This window comes from Polyodon spathula, chromosome 19, assembly GCF_017654505.1.
Source record: "Polyodon spathula isolate WHYD16114869_AA chromosome 19, ASM1765450v1, whole genome shotgun sequence".
Classification (NCBI taxonomy): domain Eukaryota; kingdom Metazoa; phylum Chordata; class Actinopteri; order Acipenseriformes; family Polyodontidae; genus Polyodon; species Polyodon spathula.
Genome location: NC_054552.1, coordinates 3,262,334 through 3,275,349, shown reverse-complemented (window position 1 = coordinate 3,275,349; position 13,016 = coordinate 3,262,334). Strand labels below are relative to the sequence as shown.

At 37.4% G+C, this 13,016-nt stretch overlaps 1 protein-coding gene across 12 annotated transcripts in view; it reads right to left on the bottom strand.

Moving 5' to 3' along the window:
- The window catches only part of LOC121294574 (liprin-alpha-1-like), a 34,103-nt gene extending 28,530 nt beyond the window's left edge, over positions 1–5,573 (bottom strand). For 10 of the 12 annotated variants that reach the window (XM_041218383.1, XM_041218388.1, XM_041218392.1 and 7 more), the window contains exons 1-2: positions 4,711–5,572; positions 3,587–3,850 (exon numbers count right to left, since the gene is read on the bottom strand). In XM_041218383.1, the coding sequence (XP_041074317.1) occupies positions 3,587–3,850 (264 nt within the window). In that variant the 5' untranslated portion in view covers positions 4,711–5,572. Of the gene's footprint in view, positions 1–3,586; positions 3,851–4,710 lie in introns of all 12 variants that reach the window. The other 2 variants (XM_041218395.1, XM_041218394.1) reach the window with 2 other exon arrangements.
- Positions 5,574–13,016: the final 7,443 nt, after the last annotated feature.

The window sequence follows — 13,016 nt, the reverse complement described above, 5'->3', positions numbered from 1 at the left end:
ATATCCCCAAGACTCCCCCCCCCCCCCCCAAAAAAAGCATGTTTCTTAAAAAAAAAAAAAAAAAAAAAAAAACCCTGTCACACAAGAATGCAAAAAATGGGCAATTTAATGTGTGTACTATTAACATTTCTCAACCATTACACTTACACGCTCAAGAATAAATCCTCAAGTAAAACATAGTGCAAGTAAGAAGTCTTTTCAAAAGCTTGATTTGCTGAGCAAACAATTTTACTTCTGTTCATGCAGACACTTAAATGCCTAATAGGATTTAGGACAAGCCAGCTAAAAGTACAATTTGTCCCATTGTCACTAAAACCATGATAAATGAAAAAGCCATCTGTCCTGTTAGGCTATAATAAAATGTTCTTTACTTCAAATTGTAATTACGCTAACTGATGCAAACTAATTCAGTGACATCAAGACTCCACACAAATCCTTAAAACCATTAAAATGCTTTTAAACAGAGACTAAAAATCAGGAAAGTTTCCCCCCCCATTTGTTCCAAAATTATATTTCTGGTGGTAGCCTGTCCAAGCTTAATATCTATTCACTGCTTGTGCCACAAGATTGAGATAAGCCGATGGAACTTGTTACACGCCCCCCCCACACAATGAACCCCCCCCCCCCCCCCCCCCCCCCCCCCCAACCCCCCCACACACCCTACTCAAACAATGTGGATTTGTTAAACTGTCCAGTTTGCACGTCTAAAAATAAATACATTTTAAAAAAAATCCAATCATTAGTACTATATTCCTCACAAATTAAGACCTGTCCACACTACATAAACAATCTTGAGAACCGTTCTCAAAAACATTTTAAAATTAGATCCAGCTCAATGCGTCTACACTAAACTACCGTTTCATGCTTAATTCGGACTTAATGCGTACAATCACTATTAAAATAGTCTGGTTGCAGTTCCGTGGAACGTAATGACATTTCCCACCATGCACTGTATTTGATTTTTACCACCCGGCAAATAAGGAGCCCGTGCCCACGGAAGTCATAGCGCATCTTAGCATGAACGTTATGGCTTTGTTACTTAAACACAAGATAAATTTTATTTCATTTTGAACTCTGAAGTTCTCCTTGACTGATTTCTCATCGCTCCAAATGTCAATTTGCCTTAATTTTGGCATCTGATCACGTCGCTACATCATCCTGCACGTACTGTATCTGCAACATCAAAGGATATACATTATGGCAAATAATTCTGTTACAGCTCATATCACAAGATCAATTAGCTTGTTCCCTCCTCTAGTTTATAGAAGAAAAAAAAAAAAAAAAAAACTGCAAAGTGACTTCCCACAGGCACAAAGCTTGCTCTATACTGCCCAACATTTTAAAAAACATAAATCTCTGGACTGGAGGAAATGTGTTTCCTTTTAGGAGACCCACATTTTCCATGAGCTTACTATACATTTTAGGAACTCTAGATCCAAACAAAGCTTAGAACTCACATTTTCACATCAAGCAAACCTTTACAAGAGAACACAGACCATCTCTACCATACAGGACATTCGAGGAGGTCTCAAACACAAAGGCCAATTACTTGCAGATTCAGCAAATGATATAAAAAACAACTGAAGAATTCCACATTCACCATGATCTACTTTTACAAGGAATGCCCTGGGCATAGTTTTCCTCTGTGCTTTTTATATTGTCTTTTAGAAAACAGGGATTCGTTTTTAAATAAATACAGAACCTGATTCAGCTGTTGCATACACAAGCTTTGCCATTACTACAACTTCATGCAGAAAATATGTAAAATGATCAAATGTCCTAATTATTTGACACCTCTACCATTATATGTTTAGAGGTGCCATGCTATTAATGCAGTAGATTACTCATCTGGAAAAACAATACCTCTCTGCAATACACCACCACTCATGCATTCCAACTACAATTTAAGTATGCACTGATAAAAGTGCTTTAAAATGGATAGACTGTTTAAAGGCAAATGGTTGAATCAAAAGGCAGTATTCCCCAAGGTGCATGATAAACTTCTTTTAAAACCCTTTATCTAATAAGAGAAAGGAAAAAGGAGGATGGAAGGAAGCTTAGCACCACTTTGTTTTCCAAAGCTTCTGCTGTACAGCAAAGATATTCTTTTCTCCTGTAGGAATCTACAAAGAGAGTTATATCTATCTATCTATCTATCTATCTATCTATCTATCTATCTATCTTTTATTGGACAGCAGCTAGATCTGTTGCATTTTGATTTCCAATTTTCTATATAAAAGTACTAAATATATTCCATGTTCCACCAGAGATTAACTATGAAACATTAAGCTGCCCACCCACTGAACTAAATAACGCATATTTTTACACATACCTTTTGTATCATTTCTGTACTTCTGTACTGTTGAATTGGATACAATTATACCAACTTCTGTAATAACTGGAACAGAAAGTGGAACCTCTATGGCTCTGGAGACATGATTTTATTACAAAGCTGCAAACAGACAGGTTTACAGTAAAACAAGTCAAATTCTTAGGTGATGCCTATTCAATCACACACACCCCCGACCGACCACTAATTATCCAGTTCTGCAAAGAGTTAGACATTTTTATAGTAAGACATGAGAGCAACATACATTTCATAGGCATTAACACAAAAGAACTGCCCCCCAGCAAACACATGCTTGAGGTGGAGCAGCCGGTTTCCAGTGTGGCCTTTCAACAGACACTCACACGCCAAGAAAATCAGGCCACCTTACTAACAACATGCATTAGCTTTGAGGCATACTCCAACAAAGCAAAAGGCAATAAAGATCCCCTTGTGCACTGACCACATCCACAAGGTAACTTTAATTAAAACATTTCTGCTCAAATGCCTGTTTTAACAATAAAGGGGACAGGCAGCTGTATTTGCATATGTCTCCAAGCGACCTTTAATGACCCCTGCAATAAACGAGAAAGCTTCTTTCCTCCCCAAAGCATCCACTACCTTTGGGACTTCTACCAAAATACGGTTTAACTCAAGGCTACAGCTTGTGTAGGATTTAAGTCAGGCTATATTACAAGGGCTAAATTCTTTGTCCAAAGAAAACACCAACCTATCCAAGCCACAAATATCTTCAAGAAGGCATTCTTGCAGCATGAATGCGTTTCTTCCACTTATATTTGTATGGTTTCCACAGGGCCACTAAATCCATCCTTTACAGTAAATGGTTTGTTGCTGAACTTGACCGAGTGAAATAACCCATCCCACCCCCAAACTGGACATGCAAACTCCAAACAAAGAAATGTTAAAAGGAAAACCTGCACACAACTGGTTATTTTTCGTTTTGCATACTAAAGGAGATCCAGTCCATGTAATTCCCTATGCACAAAGCATGACTTTAAAAACTTCATCTTTACTGTAAAGCCACAAGGTTAACTCCTTGACAGCTTACAAATAAAGTAATCTTGCTGTACCAACATGTTCATTACCATAAATATAGTAAAATCCCTTGTGCAGAAACATCAGATGTCAGCATTCAAAGCTCTGCATTGGAGAGCCATGCACCTTCTTGAAAAAACAACAGTGTTTGTATGGCAAGGTTCTAGTCTGGCGTTGTTTAAAACATCTATTTCAATCTGTTACCTGTGGAAGTGCAGTGTTGAGCTGTCTCTGTAGCGAATCCCTCTCATAGCTGACCTCATGCAGCTTTCCCTGGGTCAAGCCTAGGGTATCCTGGGTCTCCCTCAGAGTGTCTAGGAGCCGGTCCCGCTCCTCCAACATTGACACCATCAGCGACTCAAAATGACCATCAGAGTCCGACTGGAGGGGAGAGCCCGTCCCCCCACCCCCACCTCCGCCTGATGGAATCTCGGCCTCACTGATCGTTGGCATCACCTCGCACATCATCTACACCATTAGAAAAATGAGGTGGCACAGTAGACAGAGGGACAAATCAAACAGAGCATACATTTTAAAAATCAGTTGACAGAGTAGTTCCAGGATCCCCCATATATTAGCATTCAGGGGACTGATAATAACATTTCCAGAATGCTACAGAGCCTAATACCCTTAAAAGCATACACATTTGCAGCCTGTGTGAACATGGTAACCACAATGACAGCTAATTCGTGACATTTCATTAAACAATGTACATCTCCACTAGTTTTAGTAACCAAATCACAAGGCAATCTTGATACATTGTTGTCACTTTTTTGTAATTTCAAAAGTGATTGTCCAACCATTATGATTTTAGGGAGGAGAATAGTGCATGTACTATCCTTGCTGCCCTGACGTATAGATATATGGACTGTAATCATTATGCGCAGGACATGACTTAGAAAATCGCCAGAGCCAAAACCCGTATTTGCATAATTTATTGCGCACTAGCAAGGCATAAAGCCTGTATTGATTCGTTCCATTTGCGTGCCTGGGGCCTAGTAGGTAGCTAAGCAATTAAGTTTCCCCAATACCCAAGCTACGGCTTTTTTTCAAAAAGATTTGCACAGCACGTTAACTTTGCAACCTTTTTTTAATTTGAAATGGGTTTAAATACATAAAACAACGAAGTGCTCTATAACTGTCACTGCATGCATGCATATTATATATATATATATATATATATATATATATATATATATATATATATATATATATATATATATATATACACACACACACACACACACACACACACTATATACTAGGTGTTTGAAACTACTCTAGTCATCACGGTATACATGTGCAATTCACAGCAACTGTTTATTTACCTTGCCAGAAGGGCCGATTCGACTTTGTCAGTTCCACTTTCTCTCCTCCCGATTTGTTGTCCTGTTTTAATCCCGTGGTTTTATTTTAGCAGCTTCAAAAACAACAGAAAGCAGCCTTTAAACTGAAGATATCACGAGGTATCCCCAACGCAATCCAAGAATAAATCCATTAAAATCAGAAACACAAAAATAAAAACGAACCACCTAGCTACCGAAGAGCCAAAATCCAAAGGCCCACGACAATGGGTCAGTTATCCGTCCCGTCCTGATTCTTATTTTATACAAAAAACACGTACATTATCTTAATAACGGTATAGAATATATCTATCACAATGAATCATAACATTTAAATAAACACCAAAGTATCATAATAGACGCATATGGATAACAGATGTTAAAATAAATAAAAAGGGAATCCTGGGATTTTATCTGCTGCCTTATTTTTAACCCAAAAGCCCCAAATGCGCTGTAATCCAGTTTGTATTGGCTGGGAATTAGCAGAAACACAAAAATGAAAACACCACAATGTTATTTCCTCTTCTTCGCCTCTGTGTTGTTGAGGATCTCCTGGTTTAGCCGCGTCACCAGCCCAAAAAGAAACCCAGAATAATCCAAGAGAAACCCGCTGAGGGACGGGGGCACTTTAAATTCTTCTGTCAAACCTAATTTATCATCAATTGGCTGTAACTGTGCCCTAACCCATCAGTTCCCAGGATACTTGGGGACAAATATATCCAGTCCCCGTTGGTATTTGAGGTTTATGTAAGGTTTATATCTCGGCAAATCCCGGTTTCAATCGACCAGTCTCTCTGGTCAGCCTAGCTCCCTCCCTCCCTCTCTGCGCTTGAGTCTCTTGTTATCTCCCGTTTCCTGCTCTCCAATAAATCAGTGTGGACGCTCCCAACATGCACCGTGCGTGGAAATCGGCTGCTGGAAACTGCAGCGCCCCCTCTCGTTACCATAGTTGGGATGAAATTCCAGGTTGCTCAACAAAAGCCCAGGTGAGCATCTGATGCAAGTCTTCCACAAACAGTGTATTTGTTAGGTAGAAGTTTTTTTTTTCGAACCCCAGGCCCTGCTACATCTAAGCAGGTCAATGAGCAGGCACTCATCACTATTCAGATAGTGTAAAGAAATACCTCATGCAAGCATAAAGACTTGCAAGACCAACAAGACTTTCAGCTGTTCTGAGAACTACTCCATTATAGCCTTAGGTTAATTTTAAACCGAGTATTTATAATCTGCTCTGTCCTGACAGTAATGGGGCAATGTCAATGGGACATTTCATCATGCTGGCTATTTTCTTGGTATATATATATATATATATATATATATATATATATATATATATATATATATATATATATATATATATAGCTTAACATGCAGCCTACAGCCCTCAGTATTCACAGGTGGTCTCCCATCCAAGTACTAACCAAGCATTGCATGGTAAGTTTGATTTGAAGAGCTTTTTGCCATCAGAGATGTTGCCCAGGGGTCACTACAAGGAAGTAGCTCTTCTTGACCCCCATTTTCTTGGTGATTGTTAGCTACTGTTCCATTAAGGACTCTCTTGCAAAGGAGATTTGACTCTCAGTGGGTTCTGTCCTGGTTAAATAAATACAGAAACAAACACAGTATTATTTTGTGTTGTTTACTGGGGAAAATAGGGCATGTATTATTCAGAAAATGTCAAATATTATTCCAGAGTGCCTGTTTAGTAGTATACATTACCACCAGTCCCTGTACTCTGATAGAATACAGAGGAAGCAAGCAGCCCCAGGGAAGTGCTCTCGCTCAGATATCCACTCAGCATGACTTCTTGCCCTGCCAGGACAACAGTGTGCCCCCATGGTCTTTCTCTTTCTTTGCTCTCTCCTCCACCCGCCCACCCCCTTAAAAATAGTTGAGACATATAAATATACACCATCTGCTGCATGAAAAAGAAAGCAATGTTTACATAAAACTCAGAGCTGAAAATACTTATTTATTAGATGTTAAATGTTTATTTATTTTTATTTTTAATGCAGACTTATGTTATTCATTAATCTTAGATTATACCACGTATTATTATTATTATTATTATTATTATTATTATTATTATTATTATTATTATTATTATTATTATTATTGTTATTATTATGATGATAAATGAACAAGGAATGCACATTTAAAAGTCCAGTTTGTCTATTTGAATGAAGGCTTTGATTGTAGATAAACCAACAGGTTTCATTATTTTAGAATGTACTCCTGTAGATTATTGGTTTCTATTGGTAGAAGTCGGACGACAGGATTGTCCCCTGTAAAGTGACACTTCACTGATAATATGCCATGCATGTGATAGCAGCTAGCCTGTATTCCGTGAATTTGGACTTGCAGACAGGACCAGCTTATGAAGTCAGAGCATGTGAACTAGCTGTACACAGAACTGTCCAGATTCAGCTTAGACTGTTGGAACACTGCTCCTTTCTGTTCCTTTCACTCGTGACTTATCTGCTGACTCACATTTGGAATAAGTCTGTTTACTGGCAACACTATAGAACATATATTGTCATTAAAAACACTTACCATGGTTTAACCATTGTTAGCCTAGTCACATAATCTGTAAACAATGGAACACAACTAATTCTAGTGTATTACTTGTCAACAGAATTAGTTGAATTCTTTTTACATTTAAAGTATGTTCTGATAGTGTTGTTACATATAGGCAATAATTTTAAAAAAGGTGCTTTTCAATTATTTTTAGGTTTTGGGTTCAGTGTTTAATAATATTTACTACATTATGAATTCATTTTGAAATCTCAAGTGTGATTCCATTTCAGGTACTGAACTTATGAAAGTGTCACGTGTGTTTATTATAGAATAAATTGTTTTTGCCCGTAAGTTGCTAGAAGGAACAAATCATATGACTTAGGAAGCTCCCAGGAGCCTTTCACCAGTTAGCCCTTAAGCTGCAAGTGAACAAACAGACTGGTCTTTCTACTGCTAAACAGTCTCTAAACAAACTGACCCAAGGTTTTCACATTGTTGTTACACCATAGACCCCATAGATCACCCTTTTCAGAACCTGCTGTTGTCTGTATTCTGAGGGATTCTACAAATTTATTTTTATTTTATTTGCAGCTCTGGGCTACTCTTACAATCATCCCAGTTGCATTTGCTGTAAATCATTGAGACACAGGGGAAGTCCAGGTTCTGGAATCCACTGCACAAAAAAGACAAGACCATGGCTAGAAATTTATGACTTCTTTCAATGGGGCAAACCAGGGAGTTGCTCTGTGGGTACTGAACAGTGAGAAATAGAGCAAGCTAGTTACTTGCTCACTCTTGGACGAGACAGTCGTTTCTTTTCATGAACTTGGGGAAATCAGTGTAGGAGATCATCTCACGTTACCATATTACCCAAACCCTAAACCCAGCCTTAGTGGGAGTTTGTATACTATGGGATTCTGTCCTGTGTTATACAGAAGTCAATCTGTTTGTTTAATTGGTTATTAAAGTACATACAAATAACATAAGCTGACAGATCTACATGCAGTAAGTGGGGACTTGGTTTTTGCAGTGAATATCCATTGCCACGTTAAATCTACACGCAAAGCAGCCAGATGTGTTCTTGCAGGTACCAGTAAAGAATGTGAGGTATGCTTGGAATTTCACGCATTATCTTCTGTCAAGCAGAACATAACTTAAACAGTTTTTTAATTGGAGTGAGACGAAATTTGAAATAAATTCAGCAGACTGCAGATAAACAAGCGCCTTGATATTTTATTGGTTTAAGAAATGTATTGTTCCTGTTAGAGATTGTGCAATGTTTAAGACAGTAAACCTTTTACAAACACAGCATTTCAAGCTGTTGACAAGTGAAACTTGAATAAAAGAATGAAAAGTGAAAATAGCAAGCAATTAATCTTAATCGCATACAATTCATGATCCTAAGTAAAATCTGTTATCTTAATGTTTTCAAAATGATCACTCGCGCTTTACTGTAGACACCCGTTTCAAAATCCAAAAAAAATAAAATAAAAAAAGAACCTGTGAAATTGTTAAAAGTGCATTTTTGCAGTTTCAGCAACAGTAATTAATAAGTACTGTGTAATATGGGAAGAAAGATAAAGCCACTGTATTTATTAAAAAATATTTCCCTAAACACAGTGCCCGAGCATGTATTAGTGGTTGTGAAGTTTTAATTCAACTGAAACCCAAGTGCTGCTCTGTCGGGCCCCACTGCGTTCACCCCTTTGAACGACTCAGCAGGCTTGGATAGCCTAACCTGTCCCTTAGTGATGTAACCCAAAACAAGCCAATAAAAATCCACAAAAACCTATGAGGAAATGTATGAGGGATTTCATTCAATTGGCTTTCTTTGCACTTAGAACCCACAAAGAGGTTAAAATACACACTTTTCTTCTAATGTGTCCCTAGGGTGACCAAAAGGGTGTGGATTCTGATTTGTATGTCCTCCCCCACCGTTTCTGAATACAACTGGTTGATGATCAGACATTGAATGCTTCTGTCAAATCCTACTCTTGCTGTAATTGCCAGTCAGTCAAGTGCTCAGCTACATCACTGTAGTTACTGTACCTATTACTGGTGACTACAGACCAGATCACTTTTGATTAATTTCCTCTTTAGGATTTACATAAACCGGTCATACTAGTAGCATTCCTTTATAAAACCCTAGTGAGATTTATCATATAGGCTAGGGCCATAATATAGATGTATTTTATATACAGTTGATCTCGGTTAAGCAACATGAGTTATTTGATTAGGGATTGATTAGATTTGTCAATGTAGAAAGTAAGCCATTTATACTGGAATGGTGGCTCCATGTAGTGACTGTGTAACCCTGCTGAAGATCGCAGCAACTGTTGATGACCAGCAAGAGATGACATTTGAAACATATCTTTATTGGTTTTCTGATGGTTACCCAGCTGGTCTATAAAAACGCTGCACGTTTACAGCAATTAGATCTATTTAAAAGTGCAAACAGGTGGCAATGATTTGATTGTAGAATGTTCCAGTAATTTTGTTGTGTACGTTTTATGTATGTTTTATTTCATTAACCAGATTAACCAGCTCTTGAACAAGCATTGCACCCTCATTGCAAACCTGCTGGAAACGAGCAGAAAAAACAGCTCTTAAACCCATTGCAGGCTATGACAACATAGTGTATGGGCTGTGGATAGCCGTGCAGAGGCAGTGAGGTCATTGCTTAAACACAGTAGAACATAAATGTGATTGGAATGTTATTTTGATTTTTACGATTGGTCTGGGTGGGTTTTTTTTTTTTTTTTTTTTTTTTGGTACAGCTTTCCACTATCTTTTAATGTTGTTCTTCTGTACTGTAGGATAAACCATGCTTCAGTGACACCTTTAAACAGGATCTGCAGAATCTGTGTGTAAATGCACTGGCTTTCGAGAGCACAAAATCCTCTTCTGTCCAGAAATGGAACCTAATGCTCAAGAAAGTTCCTCCGACAGGTAAGTTCAGAATATAAATGTGTTTTCTTTCACATTTCCCTGCTTTTTACAGACATTCTCTGTTGTGATGTACTAGAACAGATAAACAGAAACAACAGAACCACCAAAACCTGGTAATGTGCAGGTAAACAAAGCCAGACCGGAGTCTATTGATGCGGGTTGTTTCAAAGGTCTAGACCTCAGTCTCATTAATGGGTTCCATGTCACACTCCATTCACTGCTGCAGACAACAAGTGTGACACTCCTCCATTTGCTCAGCCAATACTACTGCAGGGGTCTGTCACTGCTGAAGTGGTACCCATTTAGAGTATCACTATCTAAACCAATGGCTTCCAGAACAAATTGATATTTCTTTTATTCTGTCCTTCTTGCCTTCGCCTCTTAACAAATGAGTTCTAGCGTACAGTAAGATGTTTTACAACTAATTTGACTACCAAAATGGATGCACTTATGCGGTAAGCATAATCTCATCTACTGACAAATGATTACCTAAATATAGTAATAAAGACACCTTGTCTTTACTTATAACTGGAGTATTTTGATCAGCAGGAAATTAATACATTCGCGGAAGCATCTGCCTTTCAAATACCGTACATTTAAACCGGAAATTGGTCACATTTTAAAATGGTGGACAACAATGTATACTGTAAAACAGGATTTTTTAATTTCGCTAATGGCCTTCAAGGTCAATTTTTGCTGCAATAAATGTGCTTCTTTTTCTTTTAATGTACAGCACATGCATGAATAATATATTTCACGACACATTAATTTTGCGGATTTTTAATAAATGCGAAATTAGCAAGCATTTCTTGCCCGTGAAATATTCGTGTTTTACTGTAATACTACAGGAATTTATATTCCTTACTTGGTTGAGTTGGGTAAAATACAAGAGGAAAAGGTAACTTCAGTGCAAATACAACAGATTTTGGGAGCACTGCAATTTCATACTTACAATTGTAGTTTGAAAAGAAATTTCAAATTGCAACAACTATGTGAATAGGTTGCATGTTTCTTAACATTTTGAAAGCAGTAAGTCTTATAAACACTTGCCTTTCACCTCTGTGATCCAGCTTTGATTCTGTCCTTGAAGACCTGTGTGAAATGAGTTCTGGTGGTCTCAGATTCACTTTTTGGTGGATGGGTATATAACTCTTTAAAAACAAAAAAACAAAAAAACAAACAAAAAAAAAACTGTTGAGCGTGCTGAGACCGAATGTCTGGCACTTTCTTACAAAAGTACCTGCGCTTCAGTGCTTGGTCAGGGACTATGTTGTACAGTGTTTTGCAAACCACTTCGATATCATGTGTGGATGACAAGCCCAGTATAATAAATGCATGTTTGTTATTCACTAGCTCCATTCCATTAAAAAGTGTGACTTTGTTAGTTAACGCTTCAATACATGCTGAGGCAACATAGCATACAAAGCTCATAGAACCTTCTTTCTCTGTCCATTTCCTAAGTAGGTAAATTCAATGCTTAATTGACGGCAGCTTTTGTGATTCTGTACCCCAGAAGGGCTAACCTATATTTTGTTACGGAAATAAACAAATTTGCCCAGTGAGCAGTCTGGTTCTACTCCTAGCAAGTAGCTTTATGAAAAGGCTTCTGTACCACACAGAATCATATTGTGTTATTTATGTAAGGGCTAAGAGCTGTTAAAATATGTTTTTACAGCTTGGAGTGATCATGCGGGTTCCTGTCATTCAGGAAAAGGGGTGTCATTTGTATTTTTCTTTCACTAGTAGGGGTCGTCTTTTCTCTCTACATTTTCTCTGCAAGCTTCAAGGTTTTTCTTTTTTCAGACTATTTTCTTTATGACATAATTGTTTAGGATATGTTTTTAGCTCTTACAAAATATTCATGATTTAAAGTGCAAACTAAGAACAGGATTACACAATTCAGCCTAATCTAGAAAAAGAGAACCCTTCATTTTTGATAAATCTGAGTATATTCAAAATCATGATTTGGGCAAATTATTTCCATGTGCACTGAAGTCCCAATCACGTACAAACTGTTCTGTGAACGGCACAAGTTACCATCTGTAGTATTTAAGAAAATAAATGGTCAGATCAATTACACACAGGTCAAAGGGTGGTGATGTAATCAATATTGCTGCCTGATCCGTACCATATGTTCCATCACACCTTGAACTGCCATACGTTTTTACCAGCACATCATAGATCCCTTGGAATTTAATTCATCTTCAAATGTTATGTTTTTTTTTTTTTTTTTTTTTAATGCTTTGTAATGTACACATTGACTAATTACCGTAGTTCAAATAGAGGACTGAAGAGAAAATCATATGTAACCTAATTTGATTGAAGTTGGTAGAGTAGAAGAAAAACAATAAAAATGTGTTAACAGATAATACACAAATGCAGGCCTTCACCTATGACTCACCAATTTCGTTATTTTATTACAATATGCTCAGTATACCTATGGTATCAAGCCCTATTCATAAAATGTTTATTTAAAGCCTGATTTTATTCATTTAATTAGGGCTGAGGTTTTCTGAACTTTTCTCTCTCGTCATGTTTACCATAACCCCATTATAAAGTACAGATACCTAACTAAAGTATCTCACTGTATTTTTTCTGAAAGATATATACAAGATTAGGTCTGCTGTGTTGAGTGAAATTACATACTACAGCAGTGATCTGAAGTGTTAATAGAGTATATAAAAAGTTTTCTCTTAAAAATAGGGCCACTGTGTTCAAGTATAAAGGGATATAGACAGACTGTTGTAATTATTTCAGCAGAAGTATGCCGCTAATTAAATGCACATAATCAAAACGATCAGTGTAATAGTGGCAAACCCTCAGCT